Here is a 27,573-nt window from a genome sequence, read left to right on the forward strand (position 1 = left end):
ACTGTGCCCAGATAAATGAACTCCAGTTCAAATTTTAAAAGGATTCAGAAGCATGTAGTTGGTCAGGACTGGTCACCCAGGGGGATATTTTTTTTTAGTATTTGCATTTATGTGAACAACAATTAACTTTGTACAAAGATCCCAACTGTTTTACTTTTCTAAAAAAGACAAAATGTAAGTGATCAGTGATATTTTTAAAATGCACTGAGAAGAAAACCAAATTTTATACAAAGTTTAATTTTTAATAGCTGTTGTGTGAGCATTATACAAAGTATGCAGCCAGAGCTGCCATTCTGTCCTTGGGTCTCTTTGGGTTGGGTCTCCCTCCAGGTCTCCTGCCCTTTCCTCTTCCTCGACCCTGCCTTTTCCCCTGTCCTCCACGGTGCATAGGGTGCCGCGTGGCAGCGTGCTTAAGCTCCACCAGGTCCTGGAACACAGGGTCACAGAAGACACAGCCTGAATGCTGTGTCTCATCACCAGGGAGGGGAGACTTAGCTTTATTAAAATCCACATCCACGAGGGCCGCATCACACGACTCGCAGGTCTCTGGTGACACTCGCACTTTGTGGGCATTCTCAAAGAAGTGCACAATCACATTGCATTTGTTGCAGGCCATCTTCCACTTGGGACCTGATGTTGGGTCTAGTACCAGAACCCCGTTCTCGCATTCCACACACTGCCCGATTCCAAGCATGCTAAGCGAGTGCTGGCATGTTGGGTGGGTACACTCATTACAGCCCATCCCTAGGGAAAAGAGTAAAACCACATAATCAGAAACTTCGTGTTCTATTTTTGCATTTTGCAGGAAATGTGATGTAGGATTTAAACAGAGCTAAAGGTACCCTATATACCCTAAGAATCCTATGCACAATACAGTGGGTTAAGGATGGAGTCTCAGGCTTAACTCAGTCTTCTCAGCTCAGAAGTCTAGATGTGGAAACAAGGAGAATTCAGTGAAGAATCTAATGTTAAAATAAAGATGACCTAATGATATAAAATTGGGTCCAAGACTCATGTAGGTAAGACCCCATTCCGATCAACCCATTACTACACTGATGTTTGCTGCGGAACTACTCCATGGAAGTCAACAATGGAGCTTACAGTCTCAGTGACTCTGAAGTAGGACATGCAAAACCCTTGCTCTGTACTGCCACTGTGATTGCTCTGAAGAGTTCTCAATGTCGCTGTACAATGAAGAGTAATGGAGAAATTTATAATGAAAATAAATCTATTTTCAGTGAGACAGTGTATTATGTCCACTTGTCTCATATGGAGACTGTAAGCTGTTTGGAGCAGGGAACCACCTTTTATTGTGTGTGTGTGTTGTATTACCATAGCACGATGGAGCCCCAATCCACAACTGAGGCCTCTAAGTGCTACCTTAATATGAACGAGAATAATGAGGATATAAAAACCTGGCATTTTAGCTAGAAGTTAGTCTCACAATTCCCAGGCTAAATGCACTTCTGACCCCTTCCTGTCTCTCCTTGAGTGCACTCCTCTTTCAGGTATCAGGCTTTGAGCCACCACTTTGCCTGTGGTAAAAAAATCACATGATTCCAGCACTCTCAGACCTGTCCCTGGGCTGCAGTCCCTTGTGTACCAACCATGATTACCTCTGCAAGACTGACTTCGGTTCAGTACCTGCAGTTCCCTTTCCTCCAGGAGCTACAAGTAGTGGTATCTAGTGACCAGAGAGCCCTCTCAAAGAAAAGTATTGCTTATTTAGAACAAAGCATTTCAGAGAAAAAGATCTTAAGACACTGACCAAATCTACACACACTCCTGTCTTTCCCTTAAATTGACCATTCCCTTGAAGCTAGGGAAGGCCCCAATTGTTTCAAACAATCCTGTGTGGGATTGTTGTGCATGAGAGTGTGGGAAACTGATATGCAAGTTTCTAGGATGAGGCTAGTTTTTATCTGCTGGTAGGCAGTAATAGGATAATAAATTAAAAAGCTGTCTAGGATGATGTTACCCAATGAAGTTACAGCTGCTGCCTGTGTGTATTTTATTAACCAATTAGCAATTGCTTGATTGCTTGCTTTAAGTGTATAAAGATGTATGCTGGAGAGAAATAAAATGACTTTGCTTTCAATCATATTGATGGTCGAGCTCTGTCCACGCACGCCTGCGCTGCAACAATCCTGCAGAACCTGTCAGTCTGTGTTCTCCAGGGACAGCTCATTGACAACTCCTCCCTTCCTCTCTCTCAGGATCTTTTATCTAGAGCCATTTTGTTTCCTTCTTGCCTGCTTTTACAATAGCCTCCCATTAAGCTAGACCAATACATTCCTATGGGATGACCCAATAACCCAATATAGCTACACAGTGATTATCTCACTGATCAGGTCACACACAGAATTCATAAAATTATTACACAGCAGCTCCATGTCTGCCACAATTAGATCTATGAAACTTAGCATATTAGTTGGCAAGTTATTCTCATCGGAATGCTCAATAAGATGCATTGAATATATTGAGTGTTATGAAGGATACCCTGCACGTGCAGAGAGACTGCTTTCTAATTTATTTTGGTTTATAAAAGCTGCTGTAGTTGTCCATCCAATGCTCAGAGTGCCCACTTTATAAACTGAAAAATACTACATTACTGCAAACAGTAAAGGGGGTTTTCATATTTAAAAAAATCCCACTCCACATTACGGGTGTTTAGAAAAAGGCTCTTTTTTTTAACATAACTGGCCAAATATGAGACTGATAAATATCATGATATTTTTCAAATAAATTATTTATTTTGGGGAACTGTGGCAAATATTTTGCCAACACAGACAAACTTGGTGGAATTTATCGAAGTAAAATGGTCAAAAATAACCTTTTTGAAAATTAGAGTTGAGCTAATGAACAAATTTTAAAGTTAGTGAATAAAAAGAATTTAAAAATTAGTTAATCCCCTATTTTCCCTGCCTTTAACTCATTGCTTTACCAGCTCTAGCAAGTACCTTTTCTCAGTCTAAAGGAAATTCACAGCAAGTTTCAAGATTAGTTCAGATGTTAAAACCAATCACTGTAGACAGGGATTTATCAAGGAAATTCTTAAGTGCAGATACAGCCAGAAATGTGACTGAAAAAAATAGCACCTTCCTATTCAAGAGATCTGTTCCTGTGTATATTTAACTCATAGCCAATTACTTCACTGACGAACAATTTTAAAGAATTCCTTTTAGCACAGAAGAGCCAATAAAGTTGTGAAAGAACAAATTGGTTTCTACTATTCCTCATGCATCATCAACTGAACTAAAATCCAATTGCAGAACCTTTGTTAGTGACAATCAAGGGGCAGAGAGAAGTCCCCAGCTTGTTTTTAGAAACTTGGTTAGAAAAAGCACTTTTTTCAGCTCTAAACTCTGCATATTTGATATGGAGCCTTTGGGAGGCAACAGATATAGACACTTATGATTTGGTTTTGAAGTTATTTAACTGAACAGAACAGCATTTTAACCTTTGTATCACTGACTGGGAATCTACTAAAAATGCATCACAAAAGACCAAACAAACAATTGATTTTAAAATTGTTACAATGTGGCTGATCATTCTATATCTCAATGGAAGCTCTACCTTTTTTCATGTCCCTGAAGGGTGGATGGTTGTAACAGTATGGACACAGTGGGTAGCTCTTTCCTCTGGATCCGGAAGACCACAGCACCAGCTCAAAGTCATCCAGGGGGCAACGCAGCTCTTTGTAGAGTTTGATGGTACCATTCTGGGGAAGGCTGTATGTTTCATCACAGTGAGAACAGTGCAGACGGCTTGGCTTGGCCTGGAAATAGAGTAGGAATCTCCAAATAAGCAACAGCTCTGATCCACTTTGTAAGGTTCAAAACCTCCAGTAACCCAACTGTTATTGCCACCTGGTCTGCTTCATGGGGAGAACCCGCTTTGGGCCTTTGGAGAAGCTCTATTATGTTTTACAGAGAGGCATCTGAGACAAGATACAGATGAACCCAAATGTATTAAGGCAAAAGATATTTTTAACTATTGATCTTCAGCAAGTAACTTTTGAAGTATAAACTCAATCTCTAGGTTACCTTACCTGGATGTACTTCATAAAACGATGGCATTTGCCACAGCGAGAAAGAGGTTTGCCTGTGGCAGCTAATGGTGAAAAAGACACTTCCATCAATTCATCCATACCTGCAGAAAAGAAATTGCATAAGTGTTGGAACCCTGCTGCTACCTTTTTCATGGCGAAAGTCACCCCTTTCTCTGCACAAAAAGTCTGAGAAAGGAGACTGTTGGGCCAGAAGCAGATACAATATTTAGTGACAAACATGCTGTATCTGTACACTCTGTTTGCAAAACAAATATATGTATCAAAAAAGCTTTCTAAAAGAGCTGCATTGAGCATGCATAGGACACATTTTATTTCAGCCAGTTTTAGTGTTTTGCTTCTTAATACCTACCCACCATCCATCCAGGTGACAGATTTCAAGTGCAACTTTGTGTGTGCTGTTGTGATGGAGTGTATTCAGCCTTAGCAGCTCCCAGCTGGGGGCCCCGCTGTCCTACCACACCCCACCTCAAGAAGCAAGTTTGTCTAGAGAGGCTTCTCCAAAGTGGCTATTTTGGAAACCACACAGACCTGGCCCTCCAAGGGCTTGAAGGGCTAGTAATAGTCAGTCAATCAGGACCCTGCTGGCCTAGATAAAAGGAGCTGTCTGCCCTTACAGTTCAGTTCCTGGCTCAGAGTAGGGTCAGAGGGGCAGGGCAGGTTGCTCCTCTCTGGCCAAACAAATGTAAGGAATAGCCACGGTTCGTTTTTCTGGATGCATTTTGCAAAGCTGGGTTTTCAGGGAGAAAGAGGACCTCAGAATCTTAGCCCTGAGATAAAAGGTGAAGCTAAAGGACACAGGAAAGAAGCAGCAACTAACAGAATTGAGAAGTACACATGGCTGTTTATAGGGTCCTGAGTTGGAACCCAGAACAGTGGGTGGCCCTGGGTTCCCAACCAGCCACGGGTAAAGTGCCATAAACCCCAAGAAAGGTCTGGAGCTTATTTGGGAGCCCGAATAAAGGGCTGAATTTAAAGGGCCCAGAGCTGGGGCTGAAGACCCTAGGCGAGGGCAGACAGACTGTTCGTTTATCAGACTCTAATAACCTGGAAGGGGTTCATTTGGACTTGGTGACATTGCACCCTGATACTCAGAAGCACTCCAGAATGAGTGCCCTGTTAACAGCTGTTCATCCAAGTTCTCTGTGTACCTAGCCCCTTGAAAGATCTCCTAAAGAATTATGGTTTCTCTCAAGTCCTTACCAACAATTAGCCAGAGTTGGAGAACTTTAGGTGTGAAGGAGCCTTACCCGCAATAGAATCAACAAAGTAGTGAAACTTCCTTTTGAAGATATCAAGGGTGTGCTCCAGAACCTGCTGATAGTTTGCTTTGCCTTGAGCTATCAAGTTGAGTTGCTTCTCTACTGCACTACGGATTGTAGGCAGCACCAGCTCTGCATCTAAGAGAAAGTCAGAGAGACAATGGGGAAGCAGCAGACTAACAAGAAGGGAGATTGGCAGACAAGACGGGGAGATTTGTCAGACAAATCGCTCTCAAATGAACAAAGAATGCAAACTGAAAAAAAATTTTTTAGTTATAATGCTAGGGATTACAAGTACATCATTTTCAGACAAATGTGATTTGTAAGTTGGCAGTAGCCTTTTAAGATCTACTACTTGGTTTCTTCTCTATGAATCCTCCTGTCCCTAGAGATGCAGTCAATGTGCTTTTCCTCTCTCTCAGGGGGTGAAGAAGAGGCTTTCTCCAGATATCAATGCAGCTCAGCATGTGGCGGGGGGACAAACTGTGCACAGCCTAAATCCTATGCTTCCATGACAAGAATGAGCTCTGCAGTCCGGGGTAGTGAATGATCCTTAAAATCTCTCGGTGTCCAGATTTGGCCAGGAACATAGTTAAATGAAAAGAAAATGACAGAAAATAAAACAGCAGCAACTGACCTATTTTGTAGTAACCATGAACTAGAACAATGCCAAGGTTTGTAGGTTTCAATCTGCGACCACTCTCCACTGTGACGTAGTTCCGCTGGCAGATATTGTTAATGTGAACTGGGATACTTGCATCAGTTCCTGTCACACACAAACACAACATCCTTCTTGAACACAAATGACAATTTTACATGCAATTATTCTAGTCTCTCTTCCCCTTTCCCGGTTTGTAAGTCAGACATTAACTCTCTCTCTCATGCCTTGGACAAAGGCTAACATTCAGTTCTCCCCACTTTTCCACATCATTCTCCATTTCTCACCTACTTCTTCCCTTCTTGCTTAATAATTCATATGTTCTTTTCAAATCTGCAGGAATGACTTTTCAGTTACAAGAATTCTGCAACACATACTTTGCTTTTAACTCTTTTGCTGCTTCCAGGGAGACCGCTATTATGGCAACAGCTTTCTCATATTATACGTTGTCGGCCAATATATATATGAATAAAACTCCAGTAGAATAAGGGGGATAACTTGGCCTCTTCAGCAAGACTGGAGGTGTGCAGTTCACTGTACTTAGGAAACAGTTTAGGTAAAAAATAAATATTGTAATACTGAAATGTACATGCTACATTAAAATACCAGAGCCAACATGTACAAAGCATGCTGTAAAGGCAGGAAGTCAGTCCCTGGATGGAGGGAGCACATATAATCTCTAGTTAATTGAGGAGTAACACTGATGGGGTTATGCAAGGAATACTGTTTGGTGCTCCTTGGCCATAAGAGTAGTGGACGTGAAATGAGATGAGGATAGGAGAGAAGGAGGGAGAAATGTGCAGGCAGATTCTTGACAGTCACCTAAAAGATGCCAAGGACTTTATGATTTGACAGGAAACATAAGCCACCATTGAACATATTTACAGGAACACTAAAAGGCCATTCCTGATAGAGAAACTTCAGAAGGGCAACTCCCTGCCCTCTGGGAGGAGTATTACATTATCATGTAAGGGAGACAAAGTTCCTACCAATGCCATGTTTTTCCATCAGTGTGATGAGTTCTGCTTCAGTCAGGTAATCGGGAGGATTTGTTTGTTTCTCCAGCAGTTTTACTTCACTGACTGGGAAAATATCTCCTTTCTCACAGTTGGGGAGGCTCTCCTCTAAGGGGATGCTTTGCCAGGGCATAATCTCGGTGAACCCTGTAAATAAAAATAAATTAAAGTTGTGGAATGGTTCAGTTTCCATTAGGCAAGATACTTTCTAATTCTAACTGGGGCTGTACTACACAAGTCAAGGCTGAGAAGCTGACTTAATGGCTGTTTGCACTGCCACACAGAAGATCATGGATACCAGATTCCTGTTCCCTAAAGCGAGGCTGGGAGCATTAAGGAAATAATGCACTGAATCTGTAGAAAGAGTTGCTTCCACCACCCATCATTAACCCCTCTGTGTTGATTCTGGAATGTTGTTGGCAGGCCCCAAAAGTCAGCCCTCCTTGGCCAGAAATAGAACCGTTGTCAGATCGAACTTCAAAGGGGCAGGAGGGGTTTTTTAAAATACCAAGTGTGATTAGGCAAGATTAGCACAAAGCCTTAAATTATTTCCTTTTAGCACCAACAATGAGGTTTGCCTTAGCAAATATAAATAAAAGACTGAAGAGCATACAATTGAAAACAGTTCGTGTCTCCTCCTGTGTGCAGGGGCAGTGCTGCTTAGCATGTTGTGGGCACAACTGGAACAGAAATCCTAAAATGGGTCACACTGGGAAATCCAAGTGTGGGGATGAGAGCAAGAGTTGGTTTATTATTTTTTTTAATATCTCAAAAAAATGCTTTAAATCCCCCACGCACACCCCCGGCCTCAGAACCCCCACTTTCAATTTAATTCCTCTTCAACTTTTTATTTGGGGGTAGGGGGGGAAGAAAGTCATAACTAACCAAACTGTTGTTCCCATGTTTTCCTTACCTGGTGAAATAACCATCTTTCCTACACAGGTAAAATGTTCAGGACCAATAATAAAAGAAATGGTGGTTTGGAGATATTTGCAATCAGCACAGAGAGTGGCAATGAAATGTCTAGTGATATATTCATATAATCGCCATCCATCACCACCTGAAGAGACAACACTTTGTTACCCACATAAAATCTAATCATGTTGCTCTATAGAATACTTGTTTGAAAAAAAAACAAACCAGTTTTTCCTGAAAAGTTTATAGAAAACCGGCACTTAAAGTTAAACAACTCTAAAAGTTCACCTATTTTCTCTTTTAATGTTTCTTTCTTGAAGTCCCTGTATACTCAAAACACATTAGAGTTCTGCACAATAGCACTGGAATTAGTTTATTTAAGCTATGAGTCACCTCAGTTCTCATGAAAGTGAAAGATGAGTAGCACTGGAATGAAATAGGCATAGGTCAGGCAAGGGCTGCGCAAGTTTCCTCACACAGGTCTGCTGCAGAACCACTGCCAATACTCTCTTGAGCAAAGAAGCCCGGTTGTGCTATCTTGTGAGCTGATTTAGTTATGTGTGCAACTGAGAGGATTAGGCCAAGATCCTCACATTTATTTTTATTTATGATCTAAAATCAGGATCTGAACTTGCATCTCTAGTGCCAGAAGACTATTGCTGTATCCCACTGCTAAACCTAACCCCAAATTTAGTCCTATTACTAAATACTAGTGGCCTCTCGCACAAGTGTTGCAATAGATCACCTCTTACTAGTTTTAATTTAGCACAAAGTCACAGCTTACATTTCATTGAGTTTCCAATGTTTCTGTAATAGTAATAAATAATTATTATTATTAGCAGCAGCATTTATAGCATCACTTGTGGATTTCAAAGCACTTTACAAAGGTGGGTAAACATCATTATCCCCAATTTAAGGTAGGTCAACTGAGCTGCAGAAAGGTTAAATGACTTGCCAAGATGTCACATAATAAGCCACTGGCACAGCTGGGAATAAAAATCACGGCTCTTAGTTCCCGTTCCCATGCCCATGCCCAATATGTTCTACCTACCTGTAGGCCTCTGTAAAAGGGTTATGCAATCACTCAATACCCTAACACTCTTGCCTTTTCTGTTGAAGCTACGACTATTTTACTGATTTATGGAAAGTTGAAGGCATTTGTTAAAACTACAGATTAGTGCCAGCATCTCTTTTCCATAAAGATTTTAATTACAGTTCTTAAACAACAGTGTATGGATTATCTTTTTTTTTTTTTTTTTTTAAACTATACAAACTCCCTCTGAGAGATCAGAGAGTACAGGAAGGCAAAAATTAATTAAAAAAAAAAAAGACAAGTTATAGAAAATACAAAAAAAGTCAGTTACTTTACTAAATATTTCACTTACAATCCCTAAGAAAATACATTCAGACTTAAAAGCTGCCATTCTATTCTAAATCCACTCTGTCGAGCTTCGGTATTACAGCATACATTGACTGCCCACTGATCTTAAAGGTACTGTAATATACAGGCACAAGAATAGTAGTTCATCTTTAGCTCTGAATTTCCTTGCCATTATGAGTTTAAGTCAATTTTTAATATTAATATAATGTAGTTTTCTGTACATTAATCTACTGTTCCTCATACTTCTATTTCAGCTTTTCAGGAGTTCCGGTGCAGTCACTAACTTTACTGGGTTTTTTTGTTTATACACCAGAACAGGATCAGTAAACTCCGTTCTTCCTGAAAATACCAGCTGGGGTTTCCAAACTGTCTCAGGTACCCAACCCTCTTGCAAACTCCTCTGTTTTTTTTATAGTAAGAGTTGTATGTACCTAGTTCTGCTTCTGTTGCAGCTCTCATTGGAGTAATTGGAGGATGGTCCCCAGCATCATGACCTTTCCTTGGACGATTAACACCTTCTGACAGCAATGCCTTTACCTAGACAAAATGAAAAGGAGAAAGCAGAAACAAGTTAATAACACATCAAGTCTCTCTACAGACTAATATGCTTTTCAGATCAAATGCATAAGAACACAAACCACAGAAAATAAATACAGTTACAAATTTGTATATTGACTACTTAGGTCTATAGACCATTAAGAGATGCTTGTGCTATTTGATAGCATGGATTTCTTGATACTGTTTTTCCAAGAACACTGGCCAAGAAAGAACTTGTAAAGCATTTCAAATTTTGCTTAATATACTTACTGTTTCTGCCCAGTAAGGGTTATTAGTCTGCTGTCTCAAAGATTCTTTCAAGTCAAAGTTTTCTGGATAGTGGGTTGTTTCAGTTCGAGGGTAGCTAATATAACCCTGAGTATAAAGTCGTTCTGCTATTTGCATAGTATGTTGTGGACCCATTCCTGGAGAAAAAAAAAATCATAGAGCTATGCAGAAGATTAATCTCTGCCTAGCAAACATTTCCCCATGACAGGTCTTAAATGGACTACTATGGTGTGTGTATTTTCTACAAAAGCATTTCATGACCAGAATCTGCTACTTTACCCAACCCTTCACTGCTGACAAATTCTCTAAATTGTATCAACTCTGCTTTGCTAACACAATGATCTTATATTACATTGTAGCTAGTAATCACTTGCCTGCAATGCTAACAAAGTGTTCTAAACGCGCTTCATTTATTTCATGAGATGAGTCAGAACCCAACACATTTTCTCTTCAGAACAGTTTTAAAACTGAAACGTTTATATCTCCACATTATCTACATACCCAAAGCAGCGCTGGCAACTCGTAACATTTCTACTGTGTTCAGCGCCAGTGGTCTCTGCTTTGCTTTCTCCTTCTTACTCACAGATTCTACCTTAAAAAACAGAACAGCATTTCCCCTGTAAGTTCTGAACATGTTTAATTCATGATGATAGCATTAGTTTCATAATTCATCTTCTAACAGCACTACACAGGCTTGTTTATCTATTTTGTTTTATTCTCTGGGCTAGTGTCCCCCAAGTCCTAAAATATTCTTATTTCAAGGAAATTTGATTGAGGGAAGTTTTAGTAAGGTTGAAAACCTGGCCCTAAGATGTCTTTGTGCTGGAGGCCAGTTTAGCCCCAAGGTTAGAAGATGGAGAGAGGTAGCTTACTGATGGGGGGAGGGATAGCTCAGTGGTTTGTGCATTGGCCTGCTAAACCCAGGGTTGTGAGCTCAATCCTTGAGGGGGCCACTTAGGGATCTGGGGCAAAACCAGTACTTGGTCCTGCTAGTGAGGGCAGGGGGCTGGACTCAATGACCTTTCAGGGTCCCTTCCAGTTCTATGAGACAGGTGTATCTCCATATAGTATAATTATTACATCTTTACCTCCCACCCACTCAGCTGCATGTCACTTCAATCAGCTAATGATTCAGTCCTTAATCCAAGTACAGTATCAGTTCTAACTACAATGCTACCCGATATAACACAAATTCAGTAAAGCATTGCTCTGGGGGGGCGGGGCTGCGCACTCCGGTGGATCAAAGCAAGTTCGATATAATGCAGTTTCACCTATAACACGGTAAGATTTTTTGGCTCCCAAGGACAGCGTTATATCGAGGTAGAGGTGTATAATCCACATTTTTAAAGGCTTCATCCACATTCTTGGAAACTTGCTGGGTTTAAGCAAATAAATCCAAATGTACTGTCAAACGAGTACTGTATAGAATGGAACTGGCAGTTAATTGGCTATACAGACTGTACAATACTATGTATGTAAATGTTTCTTAAATGCATTACTTGGTCCGTGTAGTCTCTGCTGGTGCACACGAAAGGTTCCCATGTGCTTCAATGTAGTGCCGTCTGAAACAGTACTATGTTAAAGCATACTAGGAAAGATTTACAGAGAGACTACTCTTTACAGTATGTACAAACAGAAAGCCTGGAAAACCCCTATTTTTGGACATCTATGTAAAATTTAAAAATTGCTAAGAACACCCCCCCCCCCAAAAAAAAAACAGAAGCCCCAACCATACACACTGCAGGAATATTGCCATATAAGTAATTAAATTATAAAGTATCTCCTGGGAAATAAGAAATCTATTCAGCAAGGACAAAGCAGTATTTCTCAGCAGGTTTAGTAATACAGACTTCTTGTCTAAAGGAAGCTGCCTTCCACCATGAGTGATGTCAACTCCCAAAGTCAATATTATTATTTCTATTATCAAGCACCTAGGTGTCCCATCCATGAATTAGGACCCCAGTGTGCTAGGTGCCATGGGAAAGGGGCTTCCACTAAGAAGACTACATGCCTGTAACACTAAAATGACGTGAACCACAATCATAGCTCTTCTACCTTTCGTTCTGCATGCACACTAAATTGAACTAAAACCAAGACAAAAATGACATTGTATTGAATACCTTTTCTATTTCAAAATTAGAAGGGGGAAAATATATTTTATATATAAATTATTTAGTACTTAAGCCATATGATATATGGCTTTACTTGTACTTACTACTGTTCTTACCTTTGCTTCTCTTGCCATCTTTGTTATGTTTAGGAACATTTGAGCAATCTCCCGATCAAACACCCTCACTCTATCCCACTCCAAAGTGAGAGAACTTTCTTTTTCATGGTTCACCTACGGGGGGAGGGAAAAAAAAATCTAAATGTTTTGTATTTAAGTACAGGCTGACACACTCAAGCATTAACAACTTCCAGGCACAGTCTAAAGCCTCCTTTTACATGGACTTCTGAGAAAGATGTGGATTCTTAGGGCCAGGGTTGTAGATGGCCTAGCTGGAGTTTCAGGGTCTGATTGATAAGTTTCATTGTACTTGTAGAGTAGTCAAATAGCTGACATGTTGAATGACCGATTTAAAGTTCTTTAGTGATTGTGGGTGTTTTAAATGACATGGGATAGGCAGCAGATAAATCAAAATAGTTTGTAAATAAATATAGATAACTATTCCATTTGTAATTATCTTAGACAGAGATGACTAATGCAATTCAGGTTTAAAATTCTGATTGTAAAGAAGTATCAACCTGCACCATCCTGGTAAAGATGCTAATAAACCTAGGCTCTTGGAGAACAGAAAATCAACATTTGATGTTGGCATTCAGGAGAAGCATATCATGCAGGACTGGTAAAGGAAACAAGAACTGACACACATTAGCTTTCATCTTTTCATTTAAGATAAAAAGCTAATAGACTGCTCTATCATCCTGCTACTACTTGTTTAAAAAAGTCAGTGTACACACAAACACAACTTTTTGGTTAGTTCTCAGAGCTTCAACACCAGCAAGGCTAGTGAAACTGGTGTGAGCTATCAAAGTATTCAGAGGACTCACCTGGCAATTAGCATACTGAGTGTTACACTTTGCTGAGCCTGAGAGTTTTGAAGCAATGTGTTTTTGGCAGGCTAATTAAATCATGTATTGACTATAACTAGAGGATCAGTGCAAGGACTTACTTATCTGAAGCAACCCATTTTGAGTAATCATTCTGACTGAATCTAAGTTTAGACTGCTAGGATTCAAGAAGGCTGACAAACTGTGCATATAATCACTTTAATTTAAAGCTGACATCTTTGAATCTGTTCTGTGACAAGTGACCACATGCATATAAAATGAATAAAAATCCATCAGTTCTTTAGACTGTAAATTATAGGCAATCTGAATTCTAGAGAGCTGTTACAAGTGTGTAAGTTAATACATAGAGACAAAATAAAATTAATTTTACTGATAAAATGTGCACTAAATTTCACATATACAAACAAAACACACAACTATGCATGGCATAAAAAGTTACCTTGGCTTGCAGCACCCAATAAGTTTCAGGTTTGAAAGACTGGATTTTATCATGTCTTTCTACACAGAATCCAAGTGTCGGGGTCTGACATGGCCCAAAGGAGATGAGTGAACTGTCTAAATTGCCATATTTCCCCTGAAAATATTTAGTCTGAAACCTAAGAGAAAATATTGACAAAATTGTTTAAAAATGTTTGCATGTTAATAAATTCTATTCCCTTCAAAAAAGGGGAAATTTTCATAAACTCACATGGATACATATCAATGCAAGGACACACAGACCTCAGAATATTTTTTCAAGAGTGACCAAAATCTTTAATAGTCAATGTAATAAATAAATAAATAAATAAAATAATCCTTCCACATAGGATCCTGTTACCTCTTGAAGAGACTGGGAAGAGGGACTGAGATAGAAATCAGGGTAAACAAAATTTTTAGAGCCTGGTTCAAGAAGACTCTTTAGCCAGAGAACATGTATATCAGAACTGCAATGGACAATCAGTGACTCTTTCATAAAAACGGAATTAAATTTCAGAAAGAAGTTAAAATTAAAAAGAAATTTAGGGTTACGGTTTTAATTAAAAAAATATATGTATAAACTAGGTAAACAACTATCAGCACAAGAACAATCTTCTCTGTTACCTTGTAAATGCGCAGCCAATTCTCAGATCCAGCTCCTGGCGTGCATCCACTGACAGAGCCTCATTACGATTGGGTTCTCCCAGGCAGTTCATAGCATTACAGATGTCTGTGTCAGTAATGGAACTGAACTTTGCTCTGTAAACTGTCTTTTCAGTGCCACGAGGTTTATTCATAACAGGAAGAACAGCATCAAGAACCTAAGGGAAATAGAAGCATGTGTTAACAGTAATAGGAAGGCAAGGGTTTTCATGTCTGTGCATCTCTATAACACAGATTACACAGAATAATAGCCAATATATTACCACTTTCTTCCCACCAATGAGAATTCATGCTTTTCCATTAATATGCTGGCAAGAGCAGTATTGCTCATATACACATTAGAAACACATTAAGGAATAAACACATCATAAGCACCTATTTAACTAGACACTGACAGCTGGTGAAAGAGAAGCACTATTTCTAGACAAGTGCAAAAAAGAAAAACCCATGGGATTTTGCTTTGCAGAGTTCGCAGCATCACCCTGCAAAAGCTTGCCAGCTTCAATCTGAATTAACCTTTTAAGGCCTCAAAAGACAATTCAGTCATTATGACAGTGCTAAATAAAGCTGCAGATGAACACAATTTTATTAAAACCACTAAATAAAACATAGCCAAATCCACTAATGTAGTGGGTTAATTGCAGGTGTGGGATTGGTACGGAAGTGAGGCTGTACGAAGTGATACATTATATCCTTTTGTGGAAAAATCGTTAATTTTAATTCTATACCTATGGTGTACCAAATCCAAATCTCTCGTAGAGGCCACCTTAAAGTGTACAAGCTAAAATTTCTACCTTCCCAATTAACAGAGCACTGTGGTGACCAAGTTTTTACAAAGACAATAAAACAACTATTCCAGCTGTGAGATGTAGAAAGACTTTCGCCACAGATAAACAAAAGCTACAAGACTGATTTATGATTTGCAACTAGTGCCCTAGATGTTGAAAATCCATGAGTTATTCACCAAGTTATTCCATGCCTTAAAAATCTACTAGTCTAATTTGTGTAGCCTTTAGTACATATCCATAAACTAGTAACATGCCTGATAACACAATGTATAGTAAACTTACATGTGTTATGGTTTTATAATAAAATAATAATGAAAATCTTACCTCAAAACAGATGTTTTCCCCCTCCTTATCACAATCCAACCATAAAACAATGTAGTCACAGCCTCTTCCTTCCACCTATAAAAGAAATTAAAGTTTTCCAACAATTGAAAAGCAACTTCCTTCTGTTCCTAACTCTTTCAATGTTAGTATATTTACCTTCTGCATTTGTAAACTCAAATTCCAAATAGGTGATGAAATAGACTTTATTGGGGGGAAGGACCACAGTAGAGGGGAAGAGGAGTATAGTGGCTAAAGGATGGGACTGGTAGCCAAGAAACCTGGGATCATATTCTCCACCTTCCTTCCTCCCTCCCCTTTTTCAAAAAAATCCACCTGAAAAAACCCAACTTGTTCTGTGAATCAATATAGTTATAATGAACACACACTGGTGTATGATTGTACTGTACCTACTCGTGCCTTTAAACTAGAAAAATCTCAGGGCAAAAACCTACTATTTATTTGGGATTTCTCAATGACTATACACCTCAACAGCTTCCTTGCATCTGGATTTTATTCCTGGCTCTGCCACAGACAGTGTGTATAACCTTGGGCTAGTCCTTTAACCTTTGTGTCTCAATTTCCAGATCTTTAAAACTGGGATACTATTATCTTATCTCACAAGGAAGTCAAAGTTTAACTCATTATTTGAAAACGCATTCAATCCTCAGAAGGACAGAAGTGCAAATTGTTCTGATTTCCAAAAAGTATTATTTTGTAAAAGCAACCATCGCCACACTGCACATCCAGCAATACAGCTGCCTTCTGGAGACTGCATTTGTAGGGAGTGATAAATAAAGGACATAACTAGTTTTAATAAACAGCTCGCTTTCCATGGCTTATGCGTGCTACAAATGAAGTGAATTGTGAAATGAATGAATTGTGTGCCTGTTGTGCCTATTGTACAGAGTGACATATCAAGGGTCAAATTCTGAAGGCAAAGGCAAAATTGAATTCAATGGGTCAAGGATCTAGCACTAACCAAACAGCCGCTTATAACAATAAAAGAGAGAAGGCCTGGTGGACTAACAAAGAGCTGCCTTCTGTAGTGAGGAAGACTGAGGCTATGGCTACACTACAGCTTATGTCAGTATAAGTTATGTTGCTTAAGGCGATGAATAAGTCACCCCCTTTAGCAACCTAAGTTGCACCAATCTAAGCACCAGTGTGGACAGTGCTGTCAATGGGAGAGCTTCTTCTGCCAAAAAAGCTACCTCCGCTTGCAGGGGCTGGAGTAATTAAGTCCACTGGAGCGCTTTCTCCCATCGGCTTAGAGCATCTGCACTAGTAGTGCTACAGTGATGCAGCTGCACTGTTGTGAGCCCTGTAGTGTAGCCATAACCCCAGATTTGGGAGCAGACTCATCTCTCTCTTCCCAGATGGTATTCTAGCACACTTAAAGGCAAGACTCCCAAGATATGGGATGGGGCAAAGATGGTGTGACAGTCAGGGTCCAGACACCAAGGGTTTCAAAGATGATGGAGCTAGGCTGTTCTCAGTGGTGGTAGATGACAGAACAAGGAGCAATGGACTCAAGTTGCAGTAAGGGAGGTTTAGGCTGGCTATTAGGAAAAACATTTTCACTAGGAGGGTGGTGAAGCACTGGAATGGGTTACCTAGGGAGGTGGTGGAATCTCCTGCCTTAGGGTACTGTAGGCTATACCGTGCAAGTATGAAACCCCTGTCCACCCCATACACCGAAAAATCCTCTGACAGGAAAGACATGACGGAAACAGTGATTAACAGCACATGTCGTCCCTAGTCTTCTTCTTTCGCCGTCTAATCATTGCCAGTCTCTGCGAGGGGGATGCCTGGGCAGTCCGGGAAGGACCCGAAGCTGTGTGATGGGGAAAGTTAGTGATTTCCTTGTACAGATACATTTTCGCGAACAGTGAACACCGTCTAGTCAATTTCCATGAAGAAGACCGTACCGGACAACAAGTGTCACGTGGTCTCCAGAGAAGCACAACATTTTGGCCTACGCTCTGATTGGCTGCGCCATTGCACAGGAGAGCGGAGAAGTCGGGAGAGAGAGCAGAATCCCTCTAGCAGAGAGTCCTGGTAAGCCTTACAGTACATTATGCTTATCAGTTAACGGATAGCTGTGCCGTCGTGCTAACGGCAATCTGGAAATCAGATACTATGACCCTTTTGCAGCCACTCCCGACACTGCAGGGGAAAGATCAATGTATGCTTTTCCTGTGTGGCCTACAGCACGTGGCTGCTAAGCGCGGGGCTTTGTTATGCAAAGTATAAGTAAACCATTAAGAACAGTAACTATTCGCTAATTGCCCTAATTAGATGCAGCACTTCAGTAACGAGATTACCCTGAGGCGTGTCTCTCGAGTGCAGAAAGAAAGGATGTTAAGGGAAGCACTTCACCGACCGGGACCCTACGCGGCCATGCTGGTAGAGGCGATGGTTCCCCTGTATCTGAGGATGTCGTGGCGTGGAAGAGTGAGCTTCACCGGAGGACCAAATAGGGCACCTCTTCCTCGAAACCTCCTGCGGAGGGTATTTGAGGAACTGTTTGAAGCATTTGTGGAATTGTCCATGGAGGACTATTGTTCCATCCCAATCTGTGTAGACCTACTGTTCGTTTAGTTTCCCTTTAAAAAGTTTTAGATATAGTATTTATAGATAGAATTTATATTTTTGGTATACATGTTTTCGAGCAAATAAATATTTTCTTGTTTATACGACTTACCGCCTGATCCTTCCCCTGACTCTGAGTCCGGGTTCACGGCCGGTGAGGGTTGGTAGGGGATCTCTGTGAGGGTGAGGAACAGATCCTGGCTGTCAGGGAAAGCGGCATTGTGTTCGCTGTCGCCTGCGCCTTCCTCCACGGACCCTTCGTCGTCTTGCCCATCGGCGAACATCGAGTAGGAACTGTCCTGGCTCACTATGCCATCCACTGAGTCCACGGTCAGTGGTGGGACAGTGGTGGCAGACCCACCGAGAATGGCATGCAGTGCCTCGTAGAAGCGGCATGTCTGGGGCTGTGCTCCGGAGCGTCCGTTTGCCGCTCTGACTTTTTGATAGCCTTGCCTCAGGTCCTTGACTTTCACGCGGCACTGCATCGCATCCCGGCTGTATCCTTTCTGTGTCATGGCTTGGGAGACCTTCTCGAAGGTCTTTGCATTACGCTTGTTGGAGCGCAGCTCCGACAGCACAGACTCCTCGCCCCACACAGCGATCAGATCCTGGACTTCCCGGTCTGTCCATGCTGGGGATCTCTTTCTATTCTTGCATTGGGCTGACTCCTCTGCTGGAGAGCTCTGCATCGTTGCAGGTGCTGCGGAGCTCGCCCCGATGTCCAGCCAGGACGTCAGATTCAAAGTGCCCAGACAGGAAAATGAATTCAAATTTTCCCGGGTCATTTCCTGTGTGGCTGGTCAGAGAATCCAAGCTCCGACTGCTGTCCAGAGCGTCAACAGAGTGGTGCACTGTGGGATAGCTCCCGGAGCTACTAAGTTCGATTTGCATCCACACCTAGCCTAATTCGAGCTAGCAAGTGCGAATTTAGCGTTACTCCACCTGTCGGGGTGGAGTACCAAATTCGAACTAAGGAGCCCCCTAGTTCGAATTAAATGGCTTCCTGGTGTGGACGGTTGAGCGATTAGTTCGAATTAACGCTGCTAAATTCGATTTAAGATCCTAGTGTAGACCAGGCCTTAGAGGTTTAAGGCCCGGCTTGACAAAGCCCAGTCTGGGATGATTTAGTTGGGGATTGGTCCTGCTTTGAGCAGGGGGTTGGACTAGATGACCTCCTGAGGTCCCTTCCAACCCTGATATTCTATGATTCTATGAATTCCAAAGAATAAGCAACTGAATCAACTGGTTATATACAATGTTATTGTGTATAAATATATGTCAAGTAAGGTCTTTTATGAAAGCTTGTAATGTCCTAAACTTGATGGTCACTAGGAGATATATGTATACATTCATAACCATAACCTGTATACATATACATGTGGAGAAAGTTGCAATTGTAACTATATTGCACTACCTAGCAGTGCGGTGAGGCAATCAGACAGGGAGAGAACCTCCCAGGGCAGGCTCCAAGCACCTAGCACTGTCCAGTCAGGAAGAGACAACAATGGACTATTGAAGTTAATGGGAAAACCCTGAAACAACTTGAAATTGAAATGAAACCCCTAGTCTGAGACACACACACCCCTCCCCTGTGTAACCATGAATTAACATAGTCTGAGAAAAGGGGGGAAAAAAAAAAAAAAAAAAAAAAAAAGACTATAAAGCATTTGAAGTGAAGGTTATCCAGAAACTGAGGGGCAGCATCTAAGCAAGGTGCTGTCTATGAAGCAATGGATCCCCTCTAGGACAGAGGGCATGCTGGGAAACTGTTCAGAGGAAACGGGTACCCTTTTCCTAATACAAGTTATTTTAACTAATATTGTACAGAAGTGTAAAGCCTGAGATAGTTTATTTTCTGTGTAACCTGTATGCGTTTGCTTTTCCTTATTATTTCATCTTTGAATCTATGATTTTTCTATTAAATACATTTTTTGTTTATTTCTACCTCAAGCAGGTCTCTGTTGTGCAAATTATGTGGAGGGTATGTGCCAAAGTGAACTGAGAATTGGGGGCAGGTTTCACACCTCTGGGTGATAAACCAGCAGGGAAAAATCCAAGTGTCAGGTAGTTAAGAACTTGAAAAAAACAGATTTGGGAGGACTCAGGATCAGAAGGGATTGTTTAGGTCACCCTGCACAAAGTAACTAGCCTGGGGGAAGCCAGGGTGGGATTATACTCGTAGGCTGGCTACTGGTGTCAGAGTGCTGAACCATAACAGCATAGCATTAAGACATCCAAATTTACAAGGCATGGGGTGAAAGAGACCATTATTTGTCTGGGTGATCTCCAAAATATTACAGATGGCTACAATTCAAGAAATAACATACTTCAGCCTTTGAGAAACCACCTGCCTTTTGGGGGCAGAGTTGGAGGACATGTTACAGTGTTGAATGTAACATGGTACCCTTCCAAAATCATCCGAAAGGAGAAGGAAATGGTTGGGGGTAGACAGATTCAGTTCTCACTATTAAAAGGCTATAGTGCTATTAAAAGCACTACAGTGCTTCATTAAATTAATGAAGCACTGTAGAACCTCACTAGTTTACACTAGTGGCCAGAAGACAAAGATATGGGATTTTGTTACCTCAGGTGGCTCCCGATCAGCAGCGCAGCAGGGGTGCTAAGGCACTGTCTTGGCACTGCTGACCTTGCTATGCCCCGGAAGTTCCTGGCTACTGGGCTTGCAGAGCCGGTGCTCGGGGTGGGGGTAGTGCGCAGAGCCCTGTGGCCCCTCTCCCCCGCCTAGGAGCCAGACCTGCTGCTGGCTGCTTCCAGGGCGCAGCACAGTGTCAGAACAGATAGAGACTAGCCTGCCTTAGCCGGGCAGCACTGCCGATGAGACTTTTAATGGGCTGGTTGGCAGTGCTGACCAGAGCCGCCATGACCCAATGCCTTCCATTCCACAACCCAGTACTGGGTCGCAACCCGCAGTTTGAAAACCACTGATCTAGTCTGACCTCCTGTATAACACACATCATAAAACTTCCTAAAACTATTCTTTATAGTATATCTGTTATAAAAACTTCCAATCTTGATTTAAAATTGTCGCAATGAGAATCCATCATGACCTTTGGTAAATTGTTCCTATGGTTAATTACCCACACTGTTAAAAATGTACACCTTATTTCTAGTCTGAATTTATCTAGGTTCAACTTCCAGCCAATGGACCATGTTATACCTTTATCCGCTAGACTGAAGAGCCCATTATTAAATATTTGTTCCCCATGTAGGTACTTATAGACTGTAAGGGGTGACTTGATTAACATTCTCTTAGATTCAGGGAGCTCAATCTATTTAGCTTATCAATCACTAAAAGGCATGTTTTCTAATCCCTTAATCGTGCTCGTGGCTCTCCTCTGAACCCTCTCCCATTTATCAACATCCTTCTTGAGCTGTGGACACCACAACTGGATACAGTATTCCAGCAGCAACTGCACTAGTGCTAAATAAAGAAGCCAGATAACAAGGGAATCTCAAGCAGGAGTAGAGAGGTTATGTATCCAAGGACTGCATTAGCCCTTGAGGCCACAGCATCACATGGGAGCTCGTGTTGAGCTGATTATACACGGCGATCCCCAAATTTTTTCAGATTCACTGTTTCCCAGGATAGAATCCTCACGTCCTGGATATGAAGCCTATGTTCTTTGTTCCTAGATGCATACATTTAGTCATGCTTGTAGTTAGAGAGAACACTAACCATTTAATTCCCCCCTCCCACAAAAAAACAACAACCACCACCACCAGTTTAAAAATACATCTCATAAAGAGTACCTGTAAAAATTTCACCATAGTTAATTTGGGGTTAGCTTCTTTCTTTTCTGTAGGGGCTTTGCTAAAAAGTTCTGCTGGATCAACTTTGTCCCAATTGTTATATTTTCCTGAAATGGGAAAGAGTATTAACTGGAGTTCTAAATACCTTAAATGAAGCATTTATTGTACAAACACCTGGCTTTCAAAGCTTATCATAGCATGCTGTCTTCAGAAATGGCATTCTTTAGGGAAGTTCAGTCCTTCATATGCCTCCACCTGGAACCATAATGACCTTTAACTTTGATTTATATTAATATCGGTCATATTTTAATGGGACATCAATTAAAAACACAGTTCTAAAGGAAATTTGTTTTGTAACACATTGCTATAACTGAAAGATTAAAGAGGAGAAAAAAAAAGCTATTTTTCTCTATTTCCGCAATTTACTCACTTTGAGCATTTAACAGTCCTTTATGCATAGTCAATTTCATTGTTTCTCCTATATAGTCAGTTGGGTCCCATTAGCTTGTTTCTTTTGTCTTCCATATCTCAAAGTCATTGTTGATTGTAATTTATAGCACTAACAAGTGCTGTACCTCTTCAAAGCACTGTGCAAACTATTAAATCCTCATAACACCTGTGAGGTAGTTAAGTATCATCTTCATTTTACAGATTGAAAAACAGTTCTCAAATGACAATTTCAATGTCAGAGTGAGTCAGTGACAGAGATAACATTAGAAGCCAAGGAGTTCCTAGTTTCCAGTCATGTACTTAAGACACTATACAATGCCTTGAATATTCCATCACATTTTAGATAGTGCCCTTTTAATAATATTTTGCATTTATAAAGTACTTTCCATTCAAGAATCTCAGTATGTTTTACAAACTTGAGCAAATTTAGCCTCTCATCTCCCCATTTACAAATTAAAATAATAGAGGCACAGAGAAGGTAAGTGACTTGCCCTAGATCACACAGAGTCTGTTACAGTGTGAGGCATGAAACCTAGAGCTTCCGACTTTAGTCCATGTCCTAACTCGAAGGCTATCCTTCCTTTCAACCTCCCTTCTCTTATCCAATGTTCACTGCAGCGCTGACTCTGATTTTACCATCAAGAGTTAACTTTGCACCAGCGTTGTTGTTTTTTAAAAGTTGCACAAACTGCTCAAATTCAAACAAATAACAATAGACAATACCTATGAAATCCAGAGTCATCACATGACCACACACAGATGTCATTTTGAAGTAGACACTCTGTCCTATGAATGATCCAGTGTACTCATGCACAGAGCATGCTCCATTCAGCCCTTTATGAGAGGACATGTTTCCTATTACAATAAAAATAATAATTATTAACAGGCGCTAAAATACTGAAAGTAATCTTGTTTCTTGCATCACGAAATTTGCTCTTCCCTCTGTTTCTCAACTCAGATTTCCCTGAAACTCTTTTCCACTCTCTAAACAAGTTTCTCTCCTGCCAACTCCCACCTTTGGGCCTTTATTAACATATCGCTTTATATTTAACATATCCCAAACTTCCTTCCTCTTCTCTTTCAAAAATTCCTTCTGAAAGCTCAACTTGTCCTGTGGATCAACACAAGTATAATGAACACACTCTGCTCTATATATGATCTGTACTGTACCAGCTCATGCCTTTAAGCCAGAAAAACCTCAGAGCAAGGGATCTGCTATTTATTAAGCATCTCTCAACAACAGTACACCTCAATTTACAGTAAAAATACTATATTAAATAACAAAAGCAGACTCCTGTCACAGAGGCTGCTACTTTATTTTTCAATTTTATGGTTTTCTGAGGGTACGGGAAAATGGAATGATGTAGGAGAGCTCTATAACAACCTTTTAAATTCTGAGTGCCATACAGCTTCCTCATGATCAGCTGTCTGCCACTGGCAGCCCAGATTAACATTGGGAGGTGACAGCTGCCCAACAGCATCCAAGTTAGCTGTCCAGGGTTCTTTTAGCTCCCAACTTCCCTGAAGTCCAGTAGCCTTTGTAACATGCAATCAGTAAACTGCTTCACTTCCATATGCTTGCATGTTCTAATGGATTTAGTCCCTACACTACAAATATACTGTTTGTCAGAAAGAGAAACAAAAAAGGCTGAAGAGATTAGCAAATTTTCCATCTTACCTCTTGAGAGGATCTTGGCTATAGACTGAGCCAGAGAAGGCTTCTCTGCAACCATCAACACTGTCTTCATTTTCAGTGGAGGAATTCAAAGGGCTTCAGACCTTAATCATGGGATTTTAGCCTAGCATAAACTACAGTTTGTTCTCTCTGTGTTATCCTTCGACCTAAAAAGAAAAAAAAAAAACAGCTCAAAATTAAGTGAAATCATTTGTGGAAAAAATGGTATACAAAAGTGTGCCAACAATATACATTTTCCTGTTCCTAGTCTTTTTCAAATAGCTATTCCTATCCTCTAGCGCTGTCTTTAGGTACTCCTATGGTTACTTACCATTGGTGTCAGCATTTCTATTAACATGCAGAGGTTTATAGCTTGACTAAGGGCAGGTCTACACTATGGGGGGAAATCGATATAAGATACGCAACTTCAGCTACGTGAATAACGTAGCTGAAGTCGAAGTATCTGATATCGAATTACTTACTGTCCTCACGGCGCAGGATCGACACCCGCGGCTCCCCATGTCGACTCTGCTACCGCCGTTCGCGTTGGTGGAGTTACGGAGTCGACATGAGCGCGTTCGGGGATCGATATATCGCGTCTAGATGAGACGTGATATATCGATCCCCGAGAAATCGATTGCTACCCGCCGATACGGCGGGTAGTGAAGACGTACCCTAAGAATTCACTCCAGGATGAAAGCTGCCATAGTTTTCCAACCAGGAACTCCTTTGGGGGCTTCAGATACTTTTAAATGACTGGAGAAAATAGATATTTCCACTTTCTGAAGCCTAATTTAAAAACCCATGATTTTTTTTTTCACTCATCAAATTCAACTTTCCAGGATGGATGATCCACAATGGGAACTAGCATTCTTAAACACTGTTTTTCCAAGTCCAAACAAACTAAGTAGTTCTCTCATTCCCCGTTCTTCTCTCCCATGTTATCTAAACCAGTGGTTCTCAACCAGGGGTCCAGGGCCCCTTGGGGAGGCCTCAAACAGATTTCAAGGGACCCACCAAGCAAGGCCAGTGTTAGATTCACTGGGGCCCAGGGCAGAAAGCTGAAGCCCCCGCTGCATGGGGCTGAAGCCCAGGGCACTGAGCCCAGCCACCCAGGGCAGAAGCCAAGGCCTGAGCAACTTAGGGCTAGTCTACACTGGCAACGCTGAAGTGTTGCTTTAACATGCCTTGAGTAGTCGTGGCACTTTCTAAAAAAACTCACCTCCATGAGAGGTGTAGCTACCAGCGCTGGTGCACGGTCTACACTGGCGCTTTACAGCACTGAAACTTGCTGTACTCAGGGGGGTGTTTTTTCACATCCCAGAGGCAAAAAGTTGCAGCGCTCTAAACTGCCAGTGTAGACAAACCCTTAGCTTCAGCAGGGGCCCCCTGTGGCATCGGGCCCCAGCCAATTGCACTGCTTGCCACGCTCTAGCGCTGGCCCTGGCTTTTATAAGCAGAAAACCAGCTGTTGTGGCACAGGTAGGCTATGGAGTTTTTATAGCATGTTGGGGTGGGTGAGGGCTCAGAAAGAAAAAGGTTGAGAACCCCTGATCTAAACCACAGTCCGATTTCCCACCCTGGCTCTGGGTTGCTCTAGTCTGAAACTCCTGAGCGACGCCGGGTGTTTCACGACACAAATTCCACAGGAAACCGATTTCACTTCGTTGTAAAGCGACTGTAACGCTCGCAGTCCCCGGAGGGCAGCGGAGGCGGCTTTCACACCGCTGTGGTGACACCAGCGCTCAGAGCCGCTGTCACCGGGGGCCTGTGGCGGCCAAGGGCCCGATCTCGCAGACGGGACGCCGCACAGGGAGCGCTGTGCCCGGCCCGATCTCACCGCAGGAGCGGGGCCCTGTCACGGCCCAGCTGCCGGCCCCCGGGGGTCAGGCTCCCTGCACCGGGGCGAGGGCAGTTCCCACCCGGGCCACAGGCTGCCGGACCCACTCCCTCCCGCGGAGACACCCCGACAAGGCGAAGTGTCCCTGTGCCCCGTCCCGGCGCCTGCTGCGGCGCTCGAGGGGCCGAGTCCCGCCCGGGCGGTACCGGGGTCTCCCCGCCAGCCCCTGACCCACAAGGCGCCCCCCGTAGCGGCGCGCTCACCGGCCCCACAGCCTCCGTACGCCGCCATTGACACCGCATCCACTGCCGGGTCACACAGCGCCGGAAGCTGCCGGGGACTGACCCCCGCCCCAGCTCCAAGAGAGAGAGCGCGAGCGCGCCCCATCGCCCTGCCCTCAGGGAGATGCTCTCCCCCCATTGGCTCTGCCGCCTGCCCTCAGGGTGATGCTCTTCCCCCATTTGCTCTGTCGCCTGCCCTCAGGGAGATGCTCTCCCCCCATTGGCTCCGCCGCCGCGCCTACCCTCAGGCTGAGGCTATCCCCCATTGGCCCCGCCCCCTGTCCTCAGGGAGACGATCTCCCCCCGTTCGCTCCCCCGTCCTCAGGCAGAGGCTGTCCCCCCACTGGCCCCGCCCCCTGTCCTCAGGGAGCTACTCTCCCTCGTTGGCCCCTCCCTTTCCCTTAGGGGCAGCCTCTCCTGCCTCTCTCATGGAGATGCACCTCCCCCCACCCCGAAAGCAGCCCCCTCCCCTGTGCCTCCAATGCTCCCCTCTGCCCCAGGGTCCCCTCCCATGCTGGCAGGCCCTTTCTGCCTGGTTTTCTCAGGGCTGTAGCCGGGCTTTAGCCACCCACTCCCTCAGGCTCTCAGTGGCTGGGAGCATATCTGCTCATGCTGGCTCAGCTCCACTGGTGTGAGCAACACTGCTACCCCAGTGCTGCTGTGGTTCCTCAAGCAGCCGCTATTTGAATAGAGTTGCAGGCTTTGGCTGGGGTGCTGGAACCACCCCTGCCCTGCCTCTTCCCCCGAGGTCCCACTCCTGTCCTGCCCCCCACTCCCCATTCACTCCCCTTTCCTTCTCCCTCCATTGCTCACTGCTTTTCCCTTCTCCCACCCTCCCTGCGTGGGTCCGGAGGGACTCATCTGCAGAGATGGAGGTGGCCGTGGCTGAGTAGGGGCTGGCATGGATGAGTCCTCGGCCCCTCCCCTGCCCCCAGTAACCAGACTTTGGGCATCTGGTCAGTAGATCTGACCGGACACTGTCAGGTCCCCTTTTTGACTGGACTTTCTGGTTGAAAACTGGACACCTGGAAACCCTACATTTGAAGAATCATGGACCCAACTCTCACTGGCAGTGCACAGTATTGCCACTCTAAGCACTGAAAAATTACAAGAAAGACATCAAGTATCAGAGGGGTAGCTGTGTTAGTCTGGATCTGTAAAAGCTAAGAAAGGCATCCAAACTGATATATTTGGGTTCTTTTTATTCTGGTTTTTGAGCCTTTAACATTCATGTTTTCCAGCTTTTGTCCATAACCATGAAGGCTAAAAACCTCCTTAAAAATAAAAAAAAATAAAAAGTTGAGAGTCTCAGTAAATCACCTGACTCTGGGAGTTGGGGCTTTAAGAATAATACCAAATATTGTGAGCGTCACAATAAAATCATGAGCATTGTCAAAACTGCCTGAACCTTATGCCATCATTTGCAACAGTGCATGTGGGTGTAAAACACAACTATTCTGATGTGGTAGTGTTTTGCACTCACTGCACAGGTATAAATGACTACCCAAGGGCAATGGAGCATCAGGACCCATGTC

At 42.7% G+C, this 27,573-nt stretch overlaps 1 protein-coding gene across 2 annotated transcripts; it reads right to left on the reverse strand.

The window, feature by feature from the left end:
* Positions 1 to 221: 221 nt before the first annotated feature.
* TOP3B (DNA topoisomerase III beta) lies at positions 222 to 26,136 on the reverse strand. 2 transcript variants are annotated; one of them, XM_044990225.1, is made up of 18 exons: positions 26,021 to 26,136; positions 23,921 to 24,084; positions 22,966 to 23,097; positions 21,793 to 21,899; positions 15,430 to 15,504; positions 14,279 to 14,475; positions 13,638 to 13,794; positions 12,354 to 12,467; positions 10,628 to 10,718; positions 10,109 to 10,263; positions 9,733 to 9,838; positions 7,919 to 8,065; positions 6,979 to 7,152; positions 5,969 to 6,097; positions 5,320 to 5,469; positions 4,052 to 4,152; positions 3,577 to 3,778; positions 222 to 744 (listed from the first exon to the last, which is right to left on the reverse strand). In XM_044990225.1, the coding sequence occupies exons 2-18, from the start codon at positions 23,988 to 23,990 to the stop codon at positions 263 to 265; spliced, it is 2,589 nt and encodes an 862-aa protein (XP_044846160.1). In that variant the 5' UTR covers positions 23,991 to 24,084; positions 26,021 to 26,136; the 3' UTR covers positions 222 to 262. The 2 variants fall into 2 exon arrangements, with proteins under 2 accessions (XP_044846160.1, XP_044846161.1); XM_044990226.1 differs by lacking the exons at positions 22,966 to 23,097; positions 23,921 to 24,084; positions 26,021 to 26,136 and adding an exon at positions 22,223 to 22,445.
* Positions 26,137 to 27,573: the final 1,437 nt, after the last annotated feature.

This window comes from Mauremys mutica, chromosome 16, assembly GCF_020497125.1.
Source record: "Mauremys mutica isolate MM-2020 ecotype Southern chromosome 16, ASM2049712v1, whole genome shotgun sequence".
Lineage (NCBI taxonomy): Eukaryota > Metazoa > Chordata > Testudines > Geoemydidae > Mauremys > Mauremys mutica.